General features: G+C 39.6%; 1 protein-coding gene across 5 annotated transcripts in view; it reads right to left on the reverse strand.

Moving 5' to 3' along the window:
• Positions 1-16,677, reverse strand: part of DAB2 (DAB2, clathrin adaptor protein) — a 186,300-nt gene that overhangs the window by 22,880 nt on the left and 146,743 nt on the right. For all 5 annotated transcript variants that reach the window (XM_021076650.1, XM_021076651.1, XM_021076652.1 and 2 more), the window contains 2 exons: positions 1,779-1,970; positions 678-817 (listed from right to left, as the gene is read on the reverse strand). In XM_021076650.1, the coding sequence (XP_020932309.1) occupies positions 678-817; positions 1,779-1,869 (231 nt within the window). In that variant the 5' untranslated portion in view covers positions 1,870-1,970. The remainder of the gene's footprint in view (positions 1-677; positions 818-1,778; positions 1,971-16,677) is intronic.

The following is a 16,677-nucleotide window of genomic DNA, read 5'->3' on the forward strand; positions in this document are numbered from 1 at the left end:
AGGTTGGGAAAACAAGAAAAATTTAGTTTAAAGTACCCTGTGATGCTTCTGACTCTAAAATTTTCAAAGACAATCAGCCTTGTTTTCAGCTTGGTTTACCATATATGAAAGGATCAGGCATCATTCATAAGGGACAGCAGGATGGGATAGGAGACATTGAACAAGGAGATCCCTAGTTAGCTATGTGAACTTGGACAGGTCCTTTTGATTCACTTGGCCTCAGAATAGTCACTGGCAAAGACAAGAAGATCTTCCAAGATGTTCCTTCTAGGCTTTGTCTTATTTAAGGAGTATTATTTCCTTAATTAAGTTCACAGAGCCAGCAGTATTAGTATTTAAAACTTTTACAAAAACAAAGGGCTAGCACTGAAGAGCAACCATGTCCAAGGTGAGTCCCGAGTTTTACCTGAATATCCCCAGGTTCTAAAATTTGGTCTGCTCAAAGGAAAAGGCATCTAAAGTTCTGCTGTCCTTGATTAAATCAGGTCCCCAGACCAGCACTCAAAAAGTGCACATTCAAGGCTTCTCATAAAGTGGGGGCACTGCTGGATCAATTATGTGATTAGAAAAATTTTTCTTTCCAATAATCAAGATACAGGTAAACACAAGCTTATAATACCATTCCCTCTGTTAGACCTTTGCTTAAGATAAAGAAAAATCATGCTTTCCCCTTTTACCTTTAGTTTCATCATAGAATCTTGGCTCATTTTATCCCCTCTTGCATCTGGCACATCATCAATGCCGATAAGCTTGGCCTTGTATTTCACACCATCACCTTTGAATCTGGCCAAAAGATATTCATCCGTCTTTTCTGAGCCTGAGAAAAGAAAAGAAAGAGGGTGAAGTTTATAAATGCATTGAAATACCGGCTTATATGAACAAATATACCACAGGATTTAAAAATGTGAGTAGTATAAATCTTGATTATACTATCCTTGGTCAAATATGCGATATTCTACCTTATCCTTACTCCCTTTGAGTAAAATCATCCTTTGTAAAACTGTATGGTGTTGGTGTGGAGAGAAAATAAACTCTTAAAGAAGCAGAATGGATTGAGTTATGGGAAACATATAGGCATATGTGAGGTGGGATTAGAGAATATTCTTCATCATAGTTTTAAATTTTTTTAAAAAAAAGAATATAAAGAGAATCATACCTTTTAAAAAAAAATGAAAGAAAAACAAGCCACTGCATAATTTACTAACATTTTTGAACTATCAGTAATGCAGAAGAGAATTATGGTAAATTCCCTTGAAAATCATTATGACAATTAGCCCATCTTTATAACTTCTTTTGCTTCTCTTAAAAGGCCTGGGCGGTCTCACTCCCATTTCTAAAGTATGGACATGAAAGACAAGGAAATCATGGCATATGCTCAAACTATGAGTGATTAAGGATGCTTGTACTTCCTAGTGGTACTTTGGGTCAAACAAAGAGGGTCTCATAAAATAAAGACCTTGATTTTTACAAAGTAGCTACTTCAATAAAGCAAAGTGGGAAAGAGGTTCCTGAAAGATAGCTATGTAATACTCAACAGCTGCAATTCCCAACTGAACAGGATCTATGAAAGCTTCCCAGTAGGACTCAAGTTGGTGCAATTGCAGAATTCAGAGGTATGTCTTATCACATATGGCTGGAACCAATCTACTCTGCCAAAGCCGTACTTTCCTATTTAGGAGACCTTGACACTTGGCTCTTACTTTGCCTTATACTCCACATTTCTTTACTGATAACCACCACTAGCTCCCCTCACTGGTCTCAGAAGGATTTCTCCATACCTTTCTTCTTTTCCTTCTTTGATGGTGCCTTTGGTGCAGCCTGTTGGTCAGGCTGACCATTCGTTGCACTCGTTTCTACTTCGTTAGACATTGTAAGAAGGCAGACAGCAAACCCTGAACCAGCAGACACCAAGTGGCACCAGGCGATCCCCGATGGAGACAGCTCAAATCAACATTACCAGCTACAGACACCTGTGGGCAGAGTTTAGAGGCGTAATGAGATCGTAGCCCAGCAAACCCAGACTTTATGTCTTAATAGGCCTACAACCAGTGATGTGTAAGTGTAGTTCTTCAGATTCATTCTGTTCTTTCTTCTCTGTTAGACTGACTTCTGACAACAGGGGAGTGGGTAGGACTGTTTCCTTTGTAGTTTCTAAAATGGAAAGAAAGTATTTACCAGATTTTTCTTTAAGTAATTGATATCTGGTAACATTTAATGTGATCATAGGTACAAACTACTAGGTATAAAATAAATATGCTACCAGGATATACGGTACAGCATGGGGAATGGAGCCAAAATTTTAAAATAACTATAAATGCAGTATAATCTTTAAAAACTGTGAATCGCTATGTTGTACACCTGAAACTTACATTGTAAAATGACTATACCTCAATAAAAATTTTTAAAAATGTTATTACTTATATAGCTAAGAAATTCATATTGGAGCTTTGGCATACAATCTAGTATTAAAGATAGTGATCAAAACATAGATGAATACAGATATAGAGAACAGACTTGTGGTTTGCAAAGGAGAAGCGGAGTGGAGCAGGGGTGGATTGGGAGTTCAGGATTAGCGGATGCCAAATATTATATATAGAATGGATAAACAACAAGGTTCTACTGTATAGCACAGGGAACTATATTCAATGTCCTATAATAAACCATAATGGAAAAGAATTTAAAAGAATGTATATATACATATATATGTATAACTGAATCACTTTGCTGTACAGCAGAAATTAAAAAACTGTAAATCAACCATACTTCAATAAAATAAATTAAAAAAAATCAGGGGTGAATAAGGTTTCATAACAATGTTGAAATAAATTGAATGTCAGGCCTAAGAAGACTGCAACTGGCATCTGAAATTGGGCATTCTCAATTCGTGTTCTCCAAAAAATCATGTTACTATATAGCAAGTGATGAGTAGAGTTAGGTATTTTATCTTATTCATATGGATAAATAGGCTTTAAATGTTAGGATTCTGTATATGACCTCCGGGGCTATCTATGTACTATGTTTCAAAAGTCCTTCATTTTTGACACCGCGCACACGTCAGGGAAAAAATGGAATTATCGGTGTCTCACTGAGTGTACATACTTTATGCTATTATTTAGCATTACTACCCTCCAAACAGTTTGGTATGTGCGCTCATAAAGCTCCCCTGAGTATCACGGTTGGTAAAACAGAAAAAGTCACCGCAAGCACACAGAAGTGAGCTAACATTTCAAAAAGTTCTTCCACCGCCCCCGACCCCCGGGGGTCAGAATTTCTACACAGCTCCTGAGAGAGCTAGAAGTTAACTTTCTATAAGAACTGAAGACCAGAGGCAAAGAAAAGCCATTCACAGGAGTGTAATCCTGTAAAGACCATCGGCGGGCTGGTACACTCATTCCACCCCTATTCTGTGCCTACAGCACCCATTTATTTGAGCTTTTTTAAATTCCAGGGCCAAGTGCACCACACGGGAATATCTGCTATTTGTTAGATACTTAGAAAATAAGAAGTCTCCTGGTTTTGCTCAGTCAGCTTATGTGGTACTTACCTTTCTTCATAAATGTCAATATGTTTTCCTGAGAGTCAGTACTTAATCTCTCCCTCCATAAGTCTTTAAACAGTCTTCCCAATCTTAATAGTCTTTAAAAATACATACACCCACAAACACATAAATCTATGTGTTACAATTGTTTCATTTTCAGATTTAGTATTTAATTTTGCTCGAAGACACCTAACAGGTAGGCAGCGGGGAAACAGGTCTGGTTAGAGATGAAGACAATTGGGGACTTGAAGCCCTGTTCACTCTAGACTTAGTTGGGGGCCAGGCACTCTTAGCTGTATTAACTGTATTAACTCCAGAACATTCATGGTAACCCTATGAGTATTATGATATAGTATTATTTCACTTTTCCAGATGGAAAGCCAAGGCACAGAGGTTTTAAACAACACAGCTGCTAAGTTGAAACCAGGTCTCCAACCCAGGCTGTCTGGCCCCAAGCCAGAGTTCCTCAAACACTGCACTAATGAGTCTCATATGGGAAACCTCCTGCTAGCTACAGAGATGCTCTATTACATACCTACAGAGTCCCTCCCCCAAGAAAGATATGTCTAAGTCCTAACCTTTGAAGCTTTGAACCTTTGAATGTGACTTTATCTAAGAAAGGGTGTTTGTAGTTGTCATTAAGTTAAGGATCTTGAGTTGGGATCTTCCCGGATTTAAGGAGTGCCCTGTGGTCCTCGGTTATCACTCACCATCTAAACATCCAAAACTGAGGGTCACTTACTCTCTGCCTTTTCATATTCCCTTCCCCTCAAAGGACTGTCTCATCTCAACTCCAGTCTCAGGAGGTCAACTCCAACTGCTACTAGCTCTCTTAAAATCAGTGACATTGTTTTCATCTTTTTTGGGAGTATTTGGCTTCATGCATTAGATACCTATACCTTTTTGTGAACCGTTTTTTTCCGTCATTTTTTGCTCCCATGACAACCTTGAAGCTCTGGCCTATGGCTGTGTTCCTTGAATTGGGATAATCCGGGATTTTTTTTAAACCTCATTTTATTTATTTACTTATTTTTGTCTTTTTAGGGCCGCACCCTCTGCACATGGAAGTTCCCAGGCAAGGGGTCAAATCAGAGCTGCAGCTGCCCACCTACACCACAGTCACAGCAACACTGGATGTGAGATGCGTCTGTGACTTATGCCACAGCTTGTGACAACGCCAGATCCTTAACCCACTAAGTGAGGCGAGGCATTGAATCTGCATCTACATGCAGACTAGTGGGGTTCATTACTGCTGAGCCACAACAGGAACTCCTAAACCTCATTTTAAAATTATTACTATTATTATCATTTTAAAATCTCTCCTTTTTGGGGGGGCGGGGGCGCGCTGTGTCTGCAGACAGGGAAGTTCCTGCAGCCACGGATCAAACCTGAGCCACAGCAGTGACAATGCCAAATTCCCAAGGGCTAGGCTACCAAGGAACTCCAGATTTTTTTTTTTTAATTTTATGATGAAATGCCTTTAAATTTCAGAATAACATTGGATGCTTTCCTACTTAATTTTGGGGCTCTCCTTGCATTTAGGAGAAAGATTGAGACTTTTTCATTTTGTATGTGAGACTTAAATATTTTACCCCTACTTATCTTCAATCTCTTTTTCTCTCATTCTTATACAGACTCCAATTTTTCTGATTTCTTTTAGAAAACGTTTTGTCTTTGACCCCTTCCCTTGTCAAATGAGCAGAACCCCTTCATCTCCCATATTCCTGCCCATCTCGGTTACTTATTTGTCCCTGAAGATTTTTCCCTCCTCCTGGGAAAAATTCTGGCTGGAAAGTAACCTGGCATAAGAGTTTGTTGCCCATTTTCAAAGCCTGGGCACTATTCTACAGGATATTATTTCTGACAAGAAAAGACTGAGCTCATTAAATATGGTACATTTTATTCTAAAGTGAGAGTATTTTAAAGGAATTTGAGAAGTGCCACAAAGCACTTTGAGGGGGCTTGGGAGAAGAAATAGTGGTGTGTGGTTTAGTCATAAAAGTGACACAAGCCGTAACAACCTTATAATTCAAGACCAGGTATCAAGTCTAGTGTTGGTAGACAGAGCCAAAATGGATGAGTTTTAAAATGACTGGTGCTACCTTGGTTTTACAGCAAAAACTTCTTCTTCTTCTTTTTTGTCTTTTTGCCTTTTCTATGGCCACTCCCGTGGCATATGAAGGTTCCTAGGCTAGGGGTCTAATCGGAGCTGTAGCTGCTGGTCTACACCACAGCCATAGCAACTCAGAATCTGAGCCACATCTGTGATCTACACCACAGCTCACGGCAACGCCAGATCTTTAACCCACTGGAGCAAGGCCAGGGATCGAACCTGCAACCTCATGGTTCCTAGTTGGATTCGTTAACCACTGAGTCACGACAGGAACTCCAGAAAACTTCTTTTTATTTTATTTATTTATTTTGCTTTTTAGGACCGCACTCGTGGCATATGGAGGTTCCCAGGCTAGGGGTGAAATCGGAGCTACAGGTGCCAGCCTATGCCACAGCCACAGCAATGCAGGATCCAAGCCACTTCTGTGACCTACACCACAGCTCACGGAAACACCAGATCCTTAACCCATTGAGCGATGCCAGGGGTCGAACCTGCAACCTCATGGTTCCTAGTCAGATACATTTCTGTTGCGTCACAGTGGGAACTCCAAAAATTCTCTTTTTGGACACTAGGTGTCCAAAACATGTAGCAGCAATGGAATTGTTTTAAGGTATGTGGTATCCTTTATATCCTTTCACTGTTTGGGGTGAGCAGTTACAAGGGGCAAGGGAGAAAAAAAAATAGGGAGAAAAGGTTCCTTTAGTATTTTAGCATATTCCTTGAAGAAAAGGGAGGCATAGGTTGGGTTATAATAATCAAGGGCTGGTCTTCATCACAGGCCATACAATCTAAAAGGTATCTAAGTTCCCTGAAATGACTGGAAGGTAGATTCTCCCCATAGGCTCCAAGACTCAAAAGATAAATCCCTTTATAAAGGAATGTTGAAAGTTTATTGAAAAATTTTAACAAAAGTGTACCTCCAGTTACACGTGTGCCAGAGTGATATACATTCACCTTTTTCTCCAGGTTTAAAGAGAAAACCCCTCATCACAGAATCCCCAAATGCCCCAGTTATCATTTGACATGTGGTGGACAGAAGAAGTCTTGCTTTCAGACTTATGTCCCTCTGTTGGAATGATCAACTTAAATACGTTTAAAATTCAAATGCATAATGCTTCCAACAATGCTACAGAATTGTCAACTAGCTCACAAAATCTTTAGCAGCTTTTATAATGAGCTGATTTTTTGGAAAGACTTTGGGCTGAAAAGAGGACATGGGGACCCAAAGATGCCTACTCTTTTCTGTGACTGCTTTCTTAAACTAGGGAATCACCGAAGAAAGTCTAGTTTGCATCAAGATATGGGATCTGTTTTATTTTATTTAATTTTATTTATTTTATTTTATTTATTTTTTGTCTTTTTAGGGCCACACCCATGGGATATGGAGGTTCCCAGACTAGGTGTCTAATTGGAGCTGCAGCTGCCGGCCTACACTACAGCCACAGCAGCACAGGATCCGAGCCGTGTCTGAGACCTACACCATAGCTCATGGCAACACTGGATTCTTAAACCCACTGAGCGAGGCCAGGGATCGAACCCGCAACCTCATGGTTCCTAGTCGGGTTCATTTCCACTGCTCCACAACGGGAACTCTGGGATCTGTTTTAGAGCTTTAGTAAGGTAAAAGGTGTTTTTTGTTTTGTTTTGTTTTAAATATATACATATAAAGGGGAACAAGTGGGTGCAGGACAACCAGCCAGTATAGTCTTTTTCATTTACTGGGTTTAGTCCAGGGACTCTTCGGACCAAGGACCAAAAATTAATCAGGAAACACACAAGGGGTGTTATCATAAAAGAGGAATTACTAATTAACATTCAAAAACCCATACAAAAAGCCACATGAGCAGCTTCCCCTCTAAACCTAGCTGGTTAGTTTTTCTACTTTTAGGAATGGGCTGTTTCCTTCTTTGGAAGCTGGAAAAGAAATAAGAATACACATCTGGAAACAGATGAGGATCGAACATTATTGTATAGTCTTGACTCCTTTTTACAGTCCATTATACAATAGAAAGTTGTAGATGAAACTAGGCTGAGTCGATGAAATTACCTTCATTTGAGTGAAGATACATAACGTGGATTTTGGACTCAATACCAACCTCTCTGGAAGAATGTGGGGATGATGTCCCCTTTCCATGGCACAAGAATCAGATGACCAGGAGAGATTTTGCAACTTTTTTTTTTTTTTTGGTTTCTCAGAAGGCTCTGAGAAATGTATACCAGAAGACTGTGAGTCATTTTAGGATGACTATGTCCTTTGCAGTAGAAAACAATCTGTGCTGTAGTTTATTTAGCCCTTAAAGTGATTCATGCAGGGACTAAAATCCAGGAATACTCAGAATAGGGACACATTTTCATAGGGACAAATTTTGCTGGTGCATCCTATTCCTACTTACCTCTTCCATCAGTAGGAAAGTACTGACATCAGCAATGATATGAATTAATGATTACAGGGGTCTAAAGCAATACCATGACGAGTTTACCACCTCCCTCCCAGTCTATTATTTTACCCTGTTTTGCTGAGCAGAGGGGGATTTTCTTGATCAGTCTCAAAGCTGGTAAAAGGAATCATTCATGTTAAGAACATTTTAACTGTAACCCCCTTCCACAGATGGGGAATGTTAAGGGGAATGGGACAAACACCTAACCTACCAAGCCCTTAAAACGCTTATCCTGGAAGTTCTATGACATAAATGTGTCTCTATTTTATGAATATTAAAATGTACTCAGGAACACAAGATCAATCACTAATAAGCCACTGCGTTTATTGAACATGATCTGTGTTCCCTTTCCAACTATATATGCTGCTGCTCTTTTTTTTTTTAATTCCATTGTTTTTTTTTTTTTTTTTTTTTTGGCCAAGTCTGAAGCATGTGTTCAATTCCTGGGGGGCCAGGGATCGAACGCTCGCCATAGCAATGACCCCAGCTGCTGCAGTGACTCTGCCCGATCCTTAACCCTATATGCCACAAGAGACCTTCCTAATATCAGTGATTTTAACCTGTATTTTATAAACCACTTTCAAAGTCATAATCTTACTGATTTTAAAATACTAGTTAGTGGAGTTCCTGTCATGGCTCAGTGGAAACGAATCTGACAAATACCCATGAGGACGCAGGTTTGATCCCTGGCCTCACTCAGTGGGTTAAGGATCCAGCGCTGCCGTGAGAGGTGGTGTAGGCCGCCGATGTGGCTTGGATCTGGCATTGCTGTGGCTGTGGGGTAGGCCATCGGCTGTAGCTCCAATTCGACCCCCAGCCTGAGAATCTCTATATGCCATGGGTGCGGCCCTAAAAGAATTTAATAAATAATTAGATACATTAAATTAAAAAAAATACTAGTTAGCTTTTCAGAAAGCACTACATAAACTGAACACAGGAAAGGAAATTAAGGAGAATCCAGAACAAAGCAACATATCCTTGCTAAAGTGTCCAGCATTTTGTATGGGTCAGAAATGTGTTTCTTTGTCCTTTGGAACTTTATGCCTGTCTCAGCTGGGGTACTGAACTAGGACATGTGAAATATTAACCTCTAAGGCAGCTCCTGGGGTCCAAGAGGGCAGCAAACAGCCTTCACCACTATCTTTAAAGTAGCCTTTTGAGAAAAAGGGATGCTTCCAGAAATGATGCAGCCAAATTTCTGATATTTGATGTAAAGCCTAAATTCCTTAGCTCAAATGCCTATACTTTTTACAAAGGCTTATTCTATTTGCAAAGGCCAAGCTGAGTAGACAGTAAGATTTTTGCCACCTATTTAACTGGGGAAATGAGGCTATGTTAATACACACTGAAAAGAAGTCCTTAGGAGATTTTCTTATAAATGCTGACACTGCCGTAGGGGCCTCAGGAACAAAACATGCCTGGTTCAAGGAGGTATACCCTAGTTATGCATTTACAGAGAGCACATACCATTGCTTTTAACCCCTGGGAAGGATGCTACAGGACTTACAGGACCTGTAAAGCTCTGAACCAGAAAACTTTCCCCTATGTTTGGAACCAAGTCAGACCAGAGTTAAGAATTCCCCATATAGTTAACTGTTTTTCTTTTCTTTCTTTCTTTCTTTTTTTTTTTTTTTTTTTAGGGCCACACCTGTGGCATATGAAGGTTCCTAAGCTGGGGTCAAATCGGAGCTACAGCTGCTGGCCTATGCCACGGCCACAGCCATGCAGGATCGGACCTACACCACAGCTCATGGCAATGCAGGATCCTTAACCCACTGAGTGAGGCCACGGATCAAACCCTCATCCTCATGGATCCTAGTCAGGCTCGTTAACTACTGTGCCACAAAGGGAACTCCCACCATACAGTTAATTTTGGGTAGAGATGAGATAGTACAGCAGCTCAGCGTTAAGGCTTGGAAGTCTTACACATTGTCACTACTTTCTAGCTCTGTAGCTTGAGGCAACTCACCTAATATTCATTTCTCTCACCTGCAAAATGGGAATATAGTTTGCATAGTTGTTAGAGGAAATCAACAATGAGAACTTAGGTAGAGGCCTCAGTGCCTCGCATTTAGAAAATGCTCAACCAATGGTAGTTATGGTTAAATCAAGGCTAGGTTTCATGGACGCTATGTGTCATGTATGCAGTCTTGTAATGTAGCTAACATTGCTTTTCCATAGCAAGTGTTTAAACAGCTTTAGAACAAGTGGGACCAATGAGTAAACAGAAACACGGAGGGATGTGGTGCTTTAATAAGTAAGGCCCAGGTGAAAATTTGTCAAGGTTAGAGCCACTTTCTGTCCAGCTTTTGTGGCTATAGAAGGTAGGTTCTGACAGGAAGAGGACTGTGGGAACAAAGTTTACTCTAAGTTACACAGAGAGGCCTGTTTTAGTGAATCTTGAGTCAAATCCAAGCCCACATCATTCCCACTTGGCAATCTAGAAGGTCTACCTTACACCCCCTGAGGAACTTTTATGGGGAGCTCTTAAAACATCAATGTCCCTGCCACACCCACATTGATTAAGTCAGAATCCCTGGAGGAAAAGATGCAGGCACCAATATATTTTAAAGATTCCAAGATGATTTTTTTTTTTTTTTTTTTGCTTTTTTAGGGCCACACCTGTGGCATATGGAAGTTCCCAGGCTAGGGGTAGAACTGGAGCTATAGCTGCTGGCCTGCGCCACAGCCACAGCAATGCAGGATCCAAGCCATATGTGTGACCTACACCACAGCTCATGGCAACATCCGATCCTTAACCCACTGAGCGGGACCAGGGATAGAACCTGTATCTTTATAGACACTAGTCAGTTTCCATTCCGCTGAGCCATAACAGGAACTCCTCCCAGATGATTCTAATGCACTGAGAAGTCTGAGGTTCAATAGACTAACTTCCACAATCCTTTGTCCCCTTAAAGAAATACCAAGTGGGTTAGACTATTGAGCTGGAAGAAACCTAGGGAATGATTTGGTCACACTTTTTCATTATAAAGATTAGGAAACTGAGGGCAAGAAGGTATATATATCTTTCCTAACTGTTAAATACCTGGTGGTGGATAAGAGTTGGTACCAGCAGAAATTTAGATCCTCAAATAAGACTCTAGTGTCCTATTGCTACAGATCGTATGTATCAGGTTTTTTAAAAACATTTTTTTCTTTTCTTTTTTGTTCTCACCCATAGTGCTTGGAAGTTCCCAGGCCAGGGACTGAACCCACATTGTAGACTCAGCTTGCACCACAGCTTCAGCAATGCTGGATCCTTAGCCTACTGTGCCACAAGGGAACTTTCTAAAATGATTTTTTAAGAATGTTGCACAAGGCCCATTAAATAGAGACTGAACCAAGAGTATCTTCCAGTTAGTAGATATACCAAGCAAAGAACAAGAAGATAATTTAGTAGAATAGTTTGAACACAGAAATTTCAGAGATGTTTTCAAAACCAAAATTGAAAAAAAGGGATTTTACATGCTCTCATGATAAGTTATCACTGGATTCTTTTGGCCTATGTAGCTAGAGTCCTACTTGATCAAACTGGCTCATTAAAGTTAACTCGGCTGCTTGGAAGAAAGTATTTGGCTAGGTTTGAGATGCAACTCACAGATCAAAGAATTCACATTATTTCAGTACATTCTCTACTATTCAGTGCTTGGCCTTTTTGCTCTTTTTTTTAGCATGATAGGAAGTTGAGTTCTTAAGTTGGCAACTTCCAATATTCTTGACTCACTCTGACCTCTCTTAATTTTATACCCACCCCACCCATTTTTTAAAAAAATAAGTTTTTATTAGGAATATCTCCTTACAGAGCCTAAAAAATATTCACCATAATAAAGAGTGTTTAGGAAAGTTTAAGACTTGGAAAAGGAGCTTAATGCTATCCAAATAAAGGCCTAAATGTCAGGGTTCCCAACCAACCTAGCCCAGAAAGTTCAGTGGCATTGTGGGGCAAGCCTCAGAGCCTTGGCTGGTGGGCAGTACGTATGAGCACCATGAAAGAGCTGTGTGACTGGTGGGCCTATGGGGATGTGATGGAACTCTGTAAGGCACTTCTTTCCCCACCCCGGGACACCACTGCAGGACCAGTGCCCTCAGTACCTGCCTTAGTCATCAGAGCCAGCGTGGTTTAGTGGTAGCTCATACTGGGGTGCTGGCATAAGGCTGAGCACACCAGGCTGCAGTGACAGTGACAGAAGGGGGCCCTTGCAAAGCCTGGTCTAGTTATGAAGTGACAGTAACCAGAAAGTATACCAAAAAAAGCAAAAAAAAGCAAGAAGGAGCAGTAAGATTTTAAAAAGCTAAAGGATTCATAGATAACTGGAAGGGTGAATGGAATAAATCAGTTGTAAAATTTCAATTGAGAAGAATTCTATTTTGTAACTATGAAATAGTAAAGTAGGATACTATATTTCATTCTGCTTCCCTCCCATCCTAAATCCAAGGGGATATTCTGAAAAATGAACAATTTACATGAAATATTTTATGGTTTTAAATAACAACAACAACAAAACACACAACGAAACAACTAACATGGAAGCCTCTAGAATTTTCTGTTGCTGGGCCTTTGGGGAAATGATTTGAGAGGCATTATGGAGCTGGTACAAAAACATAGTAACAACGATTTTTTTTTTTTTTTTGGCTTTTTATGGTTGCACCTTTGGCATATGGAAGTTCCTAGGCTAGGGGTTTGAATGGGAGTTGTAGATGCCAGCCTATGCCACAGCCACAGCAACACAAATGGATCTGAGCCAAGTCTGTGACCTATACCACAGCTCATGGTAATGCTGGATCCTTAACCCACTGAGCGAGGCCAGGGATCGAACCCACATCCTCATGGATATTAGTTGGGTTTGCTATTGCTGAGCCACGATGGGAACTCTAGTAAGAAATCTTTTACTTTGAATTTGCCATTTAAATGTACAGTGGATATTATGCTTGACCCTTGTAGGAAAATGTAGTGAAAATACTAATGACAGAGCGCAGATAAAGGACTGTCATTGTATCACGTGATTTCTAGGCTGATATATTGACATTATTCATCCCTTTTCCAACAATCCTCCCTCATGTCCTCATATATCTCCCCAAACAGACCAGCAAACATTTCACTGTTTTCATTTCTATCCTTCCCAAGGTCAACATATTTCTACTGAAACTCACTCCTCTGCCTAATTCCAGGCTAGTTTTTATTTATTTATTTATTTATTTATTTATTTATTTATTTATTTATTCTTTACAGAGAAACTTGTTTTATAATCATTATCGAGTTGTTCAACCAATGTCCACAGCCATCTACCTTTAGACTTCATTGGGTGAGAAAAATAGACTCACATTTGTTTGAACCTTGCTCAATTTTCTATTTTTTTGCAAGAAGAATGCATCCTAATTGACTGAATTCATCATGGTGAAGAATACTAATTTTAGAATGAGTAACTTGACAATCCATCTGTACACTTTGACTGAATACTGAAGGACAATAGGGCGCAACTGTTCAGTACTGTTCTGCTACAAATGTGTCACCCACCTCAGTCAGATCCCGAATCCAGTTCCACCTTCCTTTCGATTATGTTTGGCGACCTCTCTCTCCTATTGAACTCAAGCAGCTATTCCAAATCTGTTTATTTTTAAGTTCCCTGGATTATGGTCACCACCTTGGAATATTTGCCTAGCAGATAACCTCAACAAGAGGAGTGACCTTCTTCTCTGCACCTACAATGCTTGCATACCCATCCTTAGCTGTCTGTTTGATGTAAGACCCTCCACTGTCAGCAGTTTTATCCCCTCTCACCAATACCAGGGCTTTGATTGGTCAGTTATTTATCCTGCCTTTCACACCACTACTTGCTCTTTTCTGAAACAGTTCCTTCATTATAGCCTATAAATATGTTCCAGGCTTTGCAATACAAGCAAATAGACACACAAACAGACAAAAAATCTGGGCTAGTTTTTTTTTTTTTTAAATCATAGAAATGAATCTTAGCAGTTTTTTCCTGGAACACACACCAGCAAGTTGTGCTTTCTTGTTCCCATAGGAAATAATCCCGAATGAAGTCAGCATGGCGGTGTAGCACAGCTAACAAATGGGCTTCAGGATCCACAGCTGATTCATTTGAGTTCCTCCATGATTTCATCTATGATGCTCATATATAAAAATCTTAATTGTTAAACATGTTCCACTTTCTACTCCACTGCCATACAAAAGTCATCTCGAAAGTCTATGTGGATGTGAGAAGTTTAAGAAAACGTGTTATTTAGAAGCACCTGAGTTTTATTTTTTTATTTTTTTCTACTTCTGGGTCTGGTTTATTTTATTCAACGTAGTATTTATGAAGTTCCAGCCAAGCTCCATCTTGGTCATTATCATTGCCACATATCTTACTATATGAACATGCCATAAATTTTATCCAGTGTGAAGCTGCTATAGTAGGGCTTCTGTGAACATTCTGCTACCTATTTTTGACACATATATGCATGATTTCTTTTTATTTTATTGAAGTATAGTTGATTTACAGTGTTTGCCTTAGTTTTAAGTGTATAGCACAGTGATTCCATTATAAGTACATACATATCCATTCTTTTTCAGATTCTTTTCCTTATAGGGTATTATAAATTATTGAGTATAGTTCTCTGTGCTATACAGTAAGGCACTTGCATATTAATAATGTGGCAGACAGCTGCATCCACTAAGATACTTATTTGATGATAGACCTTATCAGGGCACTTTAAACACAGGCAAGTCATCTAAAACTTTTCTTTTTCAGAAAACAAATGCAAGAAACACCGTCTGATACTTAGTTTCTTCTTTAATAGCCTGGCTGAATTATACTAAATCCCATTGTGGCTTCCCTTTCTAGGCAGACCTCACATTCACATCATCTTCAAAGTCGTGGCTTGAATGTTTCTGTACCTTTCTGCAACTCATGTTTCAGAGATATACTGGGTTTTGAATAGTTTAATGGAAGAATATGCAGCTGCCTTGTAACATCAGCACAGAGCAGACAAACTGAGGTGTATGTAGTACGTTTGTGTGGACAGGTGGGGTTTCCCTTTTGTTGTGTTTCTGTATATAGACCAAAACCACAAAAAAGTTTTTATAGTTATATAGACCCAACACAAGATCAATTTTAGTTACCTTACTCTATTATGTTGTCTCTGGTCCTGGGTGGCTTTTTCAGTAGAATATGCCCTTTGTTTTAGTGTTCAACCTACCCTCAAAGTTGGCATTAACTTTCCACAAGAGACTTGCCACAGGCTTATATTTCCACATCTGAGATGATTTATTCTAGCTGGCAAGACATCCACAGCCAACAGGGCACTTGGGCTTCACCTCCAAGAATAATGATGGTCCTGCTAACCCTCATGTCTAATGATAATTTTTAAAAAACATTTACCATTCTTATTCTTATCTGTGTGCTTGATATATCAATTATTACTTAATGGATGGTTCTTCATGATTTATCTTACTTCCCTCAGAGAAGACTTGGCTGCTTTTAAACAGGATGAAGGAAAAAGAGTCATTTGAAAATAAAAGAGGACTTTCTATGTATTTGTCAAATTTTAGGTTTACAGAGGACCAGCAACCTCATAATCATCCCCCCCCTCCCCCACAACACCAAGTCTCTACCATGCTAAGGATTAGGAAGTTTCCAGAATGCTTTCTAAAAGGCCAGGGGGAACTCATCCACAAGAAAAAAGGCTTATAGGCTCCTTTGCTTACTTCTTGGTTTCTGGTCAAATTAGATAGGTTGACAGATAAGAAATTCCTTGGTAATTGCAGGTTCTGTCAGACAAGGAGAAAGGTGAATGTGCCAACCCGTTTTCTTGCTTTTGCGGCGATATATTAATTCTACTCAAGTGTTGAAAATTTAGGAGACAGGTTCCAAAAATGGTTTGAAATTGTTAACCCACCTGCTTTGAACTTCTGTGACCACAAATATTCTAAAAAGCTGCTGCAGAGTGAGATGGACAAAGTGGCGGAAAGGCACAAGCATCCTTGAGCTAATATTCACACTGTCATTATTCTCTCATCTTTTGAGCAATGGTGTGTTGGGAAATTGGACCGAATAAGTATCTAGAGGTAAATCAATGCATTTTTAAACTGAGGGATGGACAAAATCTAAACGGTAGCACATTAGCCCCTGCTAAATGAAAGACTTGGGGTTTTCACTGCTGCGCGGTTAACCACATTGAAGCAACTACATTGAACAATAAAGTGTCCTAATGTATCAAAATATCAGTCTTTGGTTCATTCACTGCAAAGATGGATGAGCATAAGAAGTTCCAATTACACTTAAAAAACCTACCCCTTAATATCAGACTTTTGCTTATAAAGTCTAAGTAGGTGAGAGAGGTTTTGTTTCATGAATTCTATACATAAATCCATGTGAATGTAATCAAAATGATACCAGTTATAGTCATGCATGGTAATAAATACACTTCCACAAACATGTCTAAACATCTGCCTTGGGGATCATGATGAACAACTGGCAAGTCTGGAAGAGTAATTTGAGAAACCTCATATCTACTAAGGCCTTCTGGAAAAAAAGCCACCCCTAAATGATTCCAAACATCGAACATTATTAATCTAAAGATACTTT

This window comes from Sus scrofa, chromosome 16 (assembly GCF_000003025.6).
Source record: "Sus scrofa isolate TJ Tabasco breed Duroc chromosome 16, Sscrofa11.1, whole genome shotgun sequence".
NCBI classification, from domain to species: Eukaryota; Metazoa; Chordata; class Mammalia; order Artiodactyla; family Suidae; genus Sus; species Sus scrofa.